Source organism: Cyprinus carpio, chromosome B18, assembly GCF_018340385.1.
Source record: "Cyprinus carpio isolate SPL01 chromosome B18, ASM1834038v1, whole genome shotgun sequence".
In the NCBI taxonomy this organism is placed as follows: domain Eukaryota; kingdom Metazoa; phylum Chordata; class Actinopteri; order Cypriniformes; family Cyprinidae; genus Cyprinus; species Cyprinus carpio.
Genome location: NC_056614.1, coordinates 902,077 through 913,880, shown reverse-complemented (window position 1 = coordinate 913,880; position 11,804 = coordinate 902,077). Strand labels below are relative to the sequence as shown.

The 11,804-nt window shown below is 37.5% G+C and overlaps 1 protein-coding gene across 1 annotated transcript in view; it reads right to left on the bottom strand.

Annotated features, from left to right (window-relative positions):
- LOC109068823 (SH2 domain-containing adapter protein F-like) overlaps positions 1 to 11,804 on the bottom strand; it is a 108,549-nt gene that overhangs the window by 12,887 nt on the left and 83,858 nt on the right. The window contains 1 exon segment of the mRNA XM_042743395.1: positions 4,307 to 4,417. Coding sequence (XP_042599329.1) covers positions 4,307 to 4,417 — 111 coding nt within the window.

The window sequence follows — 11,804 nt, the reverse complement described above, 5'->3', positions numbered from 1 at the left end:
TATCTTGCTTGTTCTCATTGGAAACATTTTAAAACCATGATTGATATTTCCTGACAACATATGAATTACTTTCGGGTGGTTTGGGGAATTTTGTCAAGGCTTAATGTCTAATCTGTAACCTATCGCTGGGCTAACTAATGATTAGCAATGTGGATTATTTAAGAGACAAGTCAAAGATGGCACACACATATCGCTGTATGTATTTGTTTACCATTTAAGCTAGCTAGTGGCGCTGAAGGTTGGCGACTTTTCACCTAATAAAACATAAACTTGCTGATTTGTACTAGATAAAACCAACACAGGCCAGTACACATGCATAGATTATTTTACCTAATATGAAGTGTGCACTTGCAAACACGAGCATTATTTATGATAGTCTCTATCTAGTCTGTACGCCGTATTGCATTCAAACCACAATGTGCTTCTTGATTTCTGTGAAGGAATGTCGGCCGTGATCCCTGTGAAACTTTAGTTTTGAACCAAAAGTGCTGTTCCTTCTATTTGGCAGCCAAAAAAAAAACACAACAAGACGACATTTTAAAGTCAAAACTCAAACTTTTAGCGCGCATGCTATGAGTTCTTCCTTATATTTTTGCCTCCACGCTAGAGCGGTGACGTCACAGTGACGTAGGCGATTAAGGGGTCTATATAAAACAATAATAAAATTGCCATGAGGAAAATAATTATAGATTACAAATGATTAATTATTATACAGCAGTGTACTTGATTTGTTGTAGCTAATTCAAAGTAAAAGAATATCTTATAAATAATAATAATCAAATTGTTAATCGAATCAAATCAAATGTAATCGTGAATCGATTCGCTGTTTGTCTGCTCAAAGATTCACCATCAGCCTATGTATTTCTACATAAAAACACTAATCTTTGATTGTAGCTCCACTCATGATTATTTCTCCAAATGTCGTACGTGTCTAAAGAAAGTACAGTATAACGACTTTCATGGCGTAAAACAAAAATTGCCTGATATAATTCCAAATTGTTTATGACCATGAAATATACACTAAATCATAAATCAATTATTGTCAATTATTTAAATAATATTTAATGTTTTATTATTCTCACACACAACAACATTATTATTAGTAGTAGTAGAAAAACATTGTTATTATTATTATTTGTGTTATTTTTTTTATTAAATAATCTATTATTATTGTTATTAGAATATAAGAACAACAACAACTACAGTAATTAATATTAAGATTAATATTATTTTTTGATATTAACAAAGTGCATAGGCTAATTATATTCATTGTCATTATTATTATTATTATTATTATTAATAACATCGAGTTTTTCTGATCCAGTTTAGAACAGAATTTCTCCTGTCAATTCTCAACTCTAACTTTAAAGGAAAAGAATCTTCAGATGAATAAAAACACTGAAGTCACTGAAGCAGATAACACGTTAAACAACAAACACTCAGCGTGGGTTACTCTCTCTGATTTAAAAGCTGCTAATTAATTCTCATTTGTACTAACGGACTGATGGAAGTTCCTTCAGGAGAGAGCGCGCTCGGAGAACAGCCTGCAGTTCAGATCTCTGACGTCTGCTGTGATTAACTACAGTCAGCCTTCATTAAACCCCAGGAATACAGTCCGTGTGTTGCACAAAAGCCCCGCGGGCTGAACCCCACACTCACACGCGCACAATGAAATCTACATCGCTTTTAATTCTATTATTTCATATTCTACAGAGACACGAGGCAGATATGAGCCCAGAAGAAAGGGCCCGGAAGGCAGCAACAATTAATTCAGACGCCAAAACAAAAGAAGCTCCGGCTCTTCTCGGCGCAAACAAAAGAGTTTGACCATATTTATATGCAAATGTAATTTCTGGCCCATCAAGTAGCTGCAAAAATGAGAATCTCGTCAGATTGATGCGACAGGTTGTCAGGTGCTATACATCTCTGAACAAAGGAATAAACGAGGAGGTGGTTGACTAGTAGTGTAGTAACCGGCGGGTTGATTAGTGAGGTTAACTACTGCTCAGAGTGTTCAGACGTGCATCAACAGAAGAGACTCAAATCAGCTTAAAAGCAGCACTCGTGAACAAATCCACCGCCTACATCTGACGGAAAGAAACAAATTAATGAATACAAATTATCAAATTAATAAGTATGACAACTAAATGTAATTTTTTTAAAATATTTTTTAGTTTTCATTTCAATTTTAGTTACTTAGTTTACTAATTTTGTTATGCGCTTTTGTAATTTTCATTCATTTTTGTTATGTTTAAATGGAAGTTTAGTTTAGTTTTTTTCATTTAGCAGTTTTAGTTTTTCTACTTAAACATTTCAGTTTCAAGGCCTTCAAGATTCAGCTAATATTTACATTTTTAATTCAATTAACAACAATAAATGTGATTTTTTTTTTTTAATATTGTTTTTAGATATTAATATTTAGGTTTAATTTAATTTATTTTAATTGTGGTTTCATTTCAGTTGACATTTCTATGTAAATATTTAATTTGATATTTATATTTTACTTCATTTCAGCCTTATTTAAAGTAACAAAATGCTTTGAATGGTTTTAGTGCTTTCAGATACAGTAACACTTAGGGACCAATTCTCACTATTAACTTGCTTATTAGCATATCTTTTATTAACATATAGTCATTTAGCAGACGCTTTACTGTAGAAGCAATCAAAACCAACAAAAGAGCAATAATATGCAAGTGTTATGAGTCTTGTACAGTACACATAGCAAGGTTTATATATATAGAAGTTTTTAAGTTGAAATAGGTGGATTTATTTAAATTATTACAAATGTTTTCAATAGTTCTACAGTTTTTAGATATTACTGTTTAGGTATAGTTTAATTTCTGTTTCAGTTTTAGTTCAGTTCAAATTTACATTTAATAAATTGTTTCAGCTTTTTGTGAATGCACAATAATGTTAGTATCTGAAGTGTTTTAGTAGTGTGTGGATCAGACAGTGTATTTGCCTGCTCTCTGTGAAACCTCCCTTTAACCCGCTGATTCCTGCGAGGAAGTGGAGCGACGGGATCGTCTTACGGTTAATCTCCGGAGGAAAGGATCAATCCAGGTTCATTTACAGCTGCTCGATGTGCTCAGATCCACACGCAGAAACACAAACCTGCTCCACACATAAATCTGCTCTCCGCTGACACACAACACCACTTTCAAGCATTCTTTGCTTTTATGGCGACACGTGAGCGTAAGCTTTCCAAAACATGCCTGAAATGGAAACGTGAATCCTAGTCAACGGATCTGAACATCTGTAACCTCCACGGGACAATCGTGTCTCCTCAGTGCCCTGTCTGAGGACCGTACGCAGGCGAGGTCACGTGGAGGTGGTGAACTGTGAAGAAACACTAAACGTCTGAGCAGAAGTGTTTCTGGACTCAAGCCTTCAGTCATTTTCTGCTTCACTGGAAGCACATGCTAAATCTGGACCGTAGTGCAAGAAAGAGGCTTAAATCTCACAGCAGCCATTAACTTTATCTGAGCATATGTGCTTCATGAGAAAAGCTCTTCACCTGTTTTTAAGAGCCAGAACAGCACGATACAACTATCCTCAACAGAGAAAGTCAAATACACCCATTATAGATGACATTATTCATGAAAATGGAACAAAAGGCTGAATTTATTTAGAATTACAATAAAAATAAAAAAAAATAAAAAAAATACATAAATAAAACAAAACAGAATTAATATACTTAATACTTAACATACTTAAACAGAAAAATTAACCCCCCCAAAAATAAAAATATAATAAATTAAACAAACAAATAAAAAAAAAAAAAAAAAAAACAATAAAATCCCTAAAATCACTAAATCAAAATAAATGCAGTAAAAAACTATTTCATAAGAAGAAGAAGAAGAAAAAAATCTATTAATTTCTGCCTAAGAATAGAAGAAGAAGAAACTGAAAGCACACATTTAAAGTCATACTGTGAAATTAAATGTGACATTCTGAGATTTAGGAAATTTAGGAGAAATAAGCAGCAATTATGAGAAATAAAGTCTCATTAGCAGATACTCAAACCTCCAGTTTCACAGACAAGGCTTAAGCCTAGTCCCAGACTAAATTGTAAGTCTGAGCTGTTTCCACTAAAAAAAAATAAAAAAATGAAACTTGCACTGATTGATCTTAAAATATATCAGTGCCTTTTTTTTTTTTATCTCAAGTCAAGTTTATAAAAATGACTTGAATGTCCTAATTGAACTATGGCCTAATCCTGGTTTAGACTAAGCCCCGTCTGTGAAGACTAGTACTCGAGTGTGTGCTGGGGTCTGGAGGACGTGATGGATGAGGCTGGACCCACCGTGCTGGAGCTGGTCTCCCGGAGAGGACGGAGCCTCCATCAGCGGAGGACTGGAGTTGAGCTGCCCGACCGGAGGAGGCCACGGCAGATCCTTAATGACCTTAATCTCTACTGCAGACAGAAGCACAGGACCAGAGAGAGAGAGAGAGACAGAGGGAGGGCAGGAGAGATGGAGACAGGAGCGTCAGTGAAGGCAGGATCAGGTCAGCAGGGCAAACAGTCACAGACTGGAAACAGGAAACAGGAAACAGGAAGGAACCAGGAAACAAACAGTGAAGGAGAGCACTCAGGGTTCTGCCTGTCAAACACAAACACCTACAGACCTCAGGATTCACCCTAGAAAACTGTGTTTCTTTAACTTTCACACAATCTCCTCATCTCTTCTGTCATCTGATAGTGTAGAGCTTTTATCCAGTCAGAGCTCTTTTAGTGTAATCAGCTTCAGCTGCTGCTTCTGGTGTCAGATCTTGAGTGATTTTGATCAAGTGAAGGTCAGAATAACTGCAGTAATATCTCCAGATGAACTCTTACTGGACTGAAGCAGCTCAGCTTTACTTGATTCTCCATCAATCATGTTTTAGAGTCTCAAATCTGATCCTCAGGATCTTTTGAGGAGCTTTTGTTTCCAGAATCTTTACTTTCACTGTTCCTCAGCGGGAGGAATGATCTTCACAAGCCTCCAGAACATCTCACATCTTCTGAGGAGCCTTTATTTCTTCATCTCTCAATCACTGCATTATATGTTTGGATCATTTACATCTCATCTTACTGAGACACATTACTGCAGATACAGAGCACAGACTCATATTGAGATCAGTTTTTACATCACAAGCATCAGAATCTCATCACAGAAATATCAGCATCTGTACCAAACGGAGAGGTTTTATTTTCTCCATGTTCCAGACTATATGAGCCACAAAGGCCTGAATCAAATATGAGACACACAAAAGTACATATGCAAACTCTTTCTTGGATTTTTTTTAGAATGCAACAAGTCGACTCCTAGGAAAGACGGTCAGATATCTGTGTGATTCAGATGATTATTATTATTTTTTCCCCAGACTATACGGTTCATCAGGAGTACACACACACTGTAGCACCTCCGTATGCTGCTTTCATTACACACGTGTCAGATCTTGTCTGGGGTGATATTTAGAGACAATAAACAGGGTCTTATACAGCATGAAGCAGTGCACTTTTCTCTTTCTCTCTCTCTCTATTAATGCAGCTTTGCTGGATGTAATCGTGCCGAGACGCACCCATCCGGTGACAGCAAATCTATTCTCAAAATCATCCCACTCACTTACCAGAGAAGCGGATCCATATCATAACAGCTCTGAGAGCGTATGAGGCTCTGTGGATGCTGGTTTACACCCGTTGGGCCGTATTTCTGGGTCAACAGTGTTATAATAGCTAGAAATTAAATTGCACATTTAACAGAGTGAAAGACAAAGTCACAAAGCCCTCGTCTAGAGATGAGAAATCCCTTCATCCAGCTGCTCATATGTTCACAAACCAAAATACCTGCTTACTTAAATATGCACAGTATTGTAAATCTGGCTAATACTAATAATTATATGATCACTAACCCCAAAGCAATCCAAAGCACTTCTTCTGGTCCCCAAAAAAGTTTCTGGCCATCTCAATAAACATTAAAAGTGCCTAAAACTCTGCACACTGATGCATTTCAGCCTTCAAAGAGTGAGTCACCTAAAGGCTGAAATGCATCATGTGCAGAGTTTAAGGCACTTTCAGTGTTTATTGAGACGGCCAGAAACTTTTTTGGGGACCAGAAGAAGTGCTTTGGATTGCTTCAAACCCAACCAAAGAGCACCTTCTGGGATTACTTCACAAGGTCCTTAATCAGCAAGTAGCACTTAAGATGTGTCCTACGAACTGTTATTTTCCTGTTTATCTCTGTGAAGCTGCTTTGAAACAAACTGTATTGTATAAAATGCTATAGAAATAAACGGGACATGATAACTAAATAAATGGCTGAAATTAAAATTACATTGCCCTCCACTCATAATGGCACCCTTGGTAATCATGAGCAAAGGCAGCTGTGAAAATAATCCTTTTGATCTTTTATTCAAAATATTAGTGGAGGGCACTGTATGTAACATTTTGACCAAATAAATTAAAAACACTGAAAACATAATTCAATCATTTTAAATGCTAAAAGTGAATTAATTCATCAATAAAAAAAATATACAACATGAAAAATGGATATTCATTCTGAGATTTGCTTAAGGTTAAAAGTTAATTTAACAGTGTTATTAAACTATTAATGCCTTTATGTATAATGCATTATAACGCATTTCATAATGCATGTTGTAATGCATTATATATTTTCATAAACAATTATAGCCAAAGTTAACATGCATGTTAATATTTGAAGGACTGTTTGTCGTGGTTTAATGCATTATACTTTCTGAATGAATTAATTTCATTTGAACTGACAGTAACAATAAATTGATAAGTGTTATAATGCATTATAACTGTAGTTACAATTATTCAAGAGATACAAGAGATCATGCAATGCATTATAGGTGCATTACAAACTATAATTAATGCATTAAAAAAAGTATTTTATAATGTATTATATATAATAATTTAAATGTTTTCATATATTTTACCAACATATTGTGCATTTCCATAAAGCACACACAAATAACACCTGAAGGACAGAAATGACAGGAAATGGAACTGTTTCATGTCATTACCATGTTATTACCATGTTATTAACACTGTAGCCTAAGGTACTTTAGAGAAAAGCATTGCAAAACTATTCTACTAATGGCCATGGTTTTTCCGAAATACAGTTTGGTACTTCTTTTATGTCTGTATTTGACTAATTTATCTTCAGTAGACAGAAACATGAGTGCAGCGTCGAGTGTATTTGTGTTTATTAATTCTCTCGCAACACCAGCCACAGTGCATTGCTGCAGCTTCTCGCATCTCGACTCTTCGCAGTGACCGCTTCTGTCCATGAATTAACTCTGCAGTGCCAGTTAATTAAAAACAGCACAGAGCGAGTCGGTGTACACTGGGAGTTAGAAATGAGACGTCACCGTCACTTAAGCCCCGAACCGAGTCTATTTATTAATTAAACAAGCTACAAATCCTTTCATTCTGCTTTCCGTGCATCTTCTCCCTGACAGAAACAGCTCGACCCCAAACAAACAGCACACACAAACAAAAGCTCCTCCGGACGGATACAAGCCACGGCTCTGAAATTCAAAGCAAACGCACTTGTGATTCATTTGGCATTGGATGCTTTCAGCGCTTGACGGGAGAACGACCCAAACTGTCTGTGCGTCCGGAATAAAGCCGGCGGTTTGTTGACTGTGCTGTCAGGCGTTTTATGAGCCGATAAACGCACTCAGTTACGCAGTACACATAGCAAGTTTTTTTTTTTTTTTTTAAGAATAGAATTAGAATAGAGAGTGCTAGGGTCAAATAAAGATGGAAGCGATGTGTTTTCAGCTGATTCTTGAAGATGGCTAAGGGCTCAGTTGCCTGTTTTCTGATTAATTTTACAGGGAGACCCAAGGTATGCAAATGTGTAAGAATATATTTCCTGCGCAACTATATTTACATATCTGATGACTCAACACTGCAATACATCATTATTCCTCGAGGTGGCACTGTTTGATACACAATAACGACGTGATGTTTCACTCATAATTACCGCAGGCATAAAACAAAACAATATCATCAGCTGCCGGTGATCAAAATATTGATTTTGAAGTCAATGAAAAAGATGTGGTTGAGAACGTGGTTGAGATCGTGAATATAAGCCCTTCTAAGTTTATTCTTCTGTAATTGTTCTTAAAATATCAAGAGTGTTTGTTTTGCTATTGCAGCAGTAAGAGCTCCATCCGTGTTGGATATATAGGTCCAGGTCGGTAAAGACCTGAATATGTAATAATGATTAGTGAAACATTTATGGATTTAAGGGTTAAGTGTGAATAGTGCTCGTTATATGATGGCAGTAATAATAATCCACCAGCAATTCACTGATCAGAGCCGATTCAGCGAGGTCAACCTGTTTGACAGATGAATAAATAATCTCTCCATTGATGTGTGGTTTGTTAGGAGGACAATATTTGTCTGAGATACAACTATTTGAAAATCTGGAATCTGAGGGAGCAAAAAAATCTAAATATTGAGAAAATCATCTTTAAAGTTGTTCAAATGAAGTTCTTAGCAATGCATATTACTAATCAAAAATTAAGTTTTGATATATTCACAGTAGGAAATTTACAAAATATCTCCATGAAACATCATCCTAACTTAATATCCTAATGATTTTTGGCATAAAAAAGGATAATTTTGACCCATGCAATGTATTGTTGTCTATTGCTACAAATATACCTGTGCTACTGATGACTGCTTCTGTGCTGCAGGGACACAGATCAGCTCTTCAGCACTGCAGATGAACTCTGTTAAGAGGCTGTAACGCTTCTCGTGTTAAGCTAGAAAGCTGCTTGCGTGTTCAGCCGTTCTGTCGGTAATGCGGCGTATTGTGAGGATTAGTGCATTTTACAGCCTTAGCGAAATTCATTTCAGGAGGTTTTCACACTTTGTTTGTTTCAGGGCTCTGGCAAGAACTTTGGCTTATGCTATAATGTGAAAACTCGAAATGAATTGAACCGAAGAGAGCTCAACAGAAGATTGCATACATTTTTACATATTAAAACACATAATGAATGAACTTTAAAGAAAACCGAAACTGAAAAGTGAAATGAACTGAGACTGTGTTAAAGGCTTGTCTGAGTGATTCTGTTTTATGTCCATGGTGTGCTTTTAAAACATCAATCATGCATTATTTTATTCTTGTAAGTGTATTAAGTCAAATTTGATCATACAGCTTGCCTCTTACACAGTCAGGTCCATATATATTTGGACACAGGCACAATATGTATTATTTTAGCTGCTGACCAAAACATATTCAAGTTAAAGTTACATAATGAATATGGGCTTAAAGTGCACACTCTGAGCTTAAGTTTGAGTGTATTCTCACAGCTCATTATACCAAATTACAAAAGACCCGCTGTCCCCAAATAATAGTCGATTTAATAAAAGTGCTGCAATATCACAAGCACCAGCCTCAGATGAATATCGATGCACACACACACACACACACACACACACACACACACACACACACACATATATATATATACAGTCAGCGACAGCTTTGAACTTTGGCTGAGCTCTTTGATCTGTCACGGCTCGAGCTGATGAGTTAGTCTTACACACAGTGTCTGTTCACTGTCCTTTCCTTGAACCGCCAGCAAAATTGGGGAAACAGAGTGTGCAAAAAAAGCTGCCTCAATTTCCCACAATCCCCCTGGGCAGAACTCAAGCAGGCCGGCTTTATCTCATGCTCCAGATTTGAAAGCAGAGACGCTGAAGGCTCGGTTCATCGGGATCCGGCCGCTGTATACAGCACAACGGATGGAATTCATTTCACACTTCCATCGCAGACCTAATTAAGTCATCAGGGCAGAAACAAGGGCCATTTAGACTCGATCAAGCTTCAGGCCAGATGAAGATGTGTGAACTGATTCCACGATTAGACAGATGCAACATGAAATATTAATCGCTCAGGGTCTGATGTACTGAAAGTGGCACGACTGATGAGGTTAGTGGTAATAGTATCCGACAGTGCTAAAGTCTCATAAAACCGCATCAAACATTCATACAGTCTCAATACCAGCCACGATCCACTCCTCTGCTTTCTAATCAACCGTCTGAATTCAGGAGAAAAGCCACTTCGAGGAGCGCTCGCTCTCCTAGAGAGCCTCTTGATCGGCTGCTGGCAGATTGTATGTGTATTTAAACATGGGGGTGTGAGGAAATTATACGGTGGAAACGCGGTAGAGTGTGTTGCCTACGCCTCGAGCGCAATTAGAAAAGTCAAGCGCCTTTTCAAAAGCTCACAGCAGTTTCTGTGGCATTTCAGCGCTGCCATCTGTGATAAAACAGCCAACAAACTCTCTGTTAGTGTGAGCAGATTTCTGCGTCTGAGAGAAGCCAAAACCTCAGAAAGAGGTTAAGACATTAATTCTAAGATGCAAGTAAGAATGTTCCTAAATGCATTTCTTGCATGCACTGAGGATCTCAAATAGTTTCTTAACCCTCATGAGGCATTCGTCTTAAAAATGTATAAATAAAATGTCTATAAAATGCATAGTTTTAGTAAGGGAACAACACATTACAATGCATTACAAAGTTGCTGATCAGATGCACTATGGTTTTGACAGAAAAATATCAAGTTAAGCGTCTGTTGCATTAATTTGTGCTCTCTCTAGAGTGAATGTGTCTGGTGTGTGTCTGTGCTTATATGTGCTGAAAATTATGTTGTAACTATAGAATTTAAAAAGTAATGTCAAGTATAGTTATGAGCAATTTACATGAATTTACAGAATGCTCCATAAATCTGCCCTCAGGTGTGTGTGTGTGTGTGTGTGTGTGTGTGTGATTTTCTCTGAAACAGCTGAACACTATGTGTTTGAATACATGTTTGTGTTTGTGTGTGTATGCCTGTGTGAGGTCATAATGCATGTGTGTGTGTGTGAAGATAAGCCCTCTGGCATTTCTGTCTCTGAAGTGGCGTCTTTGAGCTCCAAGAAAGCACCATGAGGCCGTGTGTGTGTGTGTGTGTGAGACCATGACAGAAGACTGTTATCACACCACAGCAGCAGCAGCAGCATGAGAATCAGACAGAGGGCAGCGTCTGTCATCCAGGACTGTGTGGAGACTCACAGACATTCCCACAGTCCATGTTTGAGACGGACAACTGCATTAATAACATACAGACAGATCAGGAGCAGACTGAGACCGTCTGTGGCTACGTGTGTGCAATATAGAGCCATCGGTCCTGTTTTAGAGTTAATACATGGTTACATTCACATAGTGACGACGACACTTTTATAAACAAACTGACTGTGTCACATTTCCAGACTGTGTGAATGAAACTGAACCGCATACAGTCAGCTAAAATAATCCATAATAACACTTCCTGCAGTGAAGGAAGTGTTCTGGTGTGAATCAGGAGAGAAATCTGCACAGATCAAGCAGCGTTTAAACAGCTCTAAACAAACATGTGTCTGGATTTTGATGTGAGAGACAACAGGAGATGCACTTTTTCACTGGAGGAAGTGTTATTATGGATTATGGTTTAGAGTTAAAAGCGTCTTAATGCTGGATTTGTTTCAGCTTTTGTCTTCTCCAGATGTTAACTGATGGACTGGAGTGCTGTGGATTCATCATCATCATTGCCCTTCACCCCTAGCTGGGGTATGGGCCGTCAACCACGGATCAGTGATCAGTGCAGGATCTGTTTTGCCAGAAGCCTGCCTGCTGGTCTCTCAGCTTGGGATCAACGATATCTTTCATCCTATTAAGGAGGACTCTGTTAAAGACTTTTCCCGGCACTGAAAGAAGTGTGATACCTCTGTAGTTGTTGCAGTTACTGAGGTCACCTTTT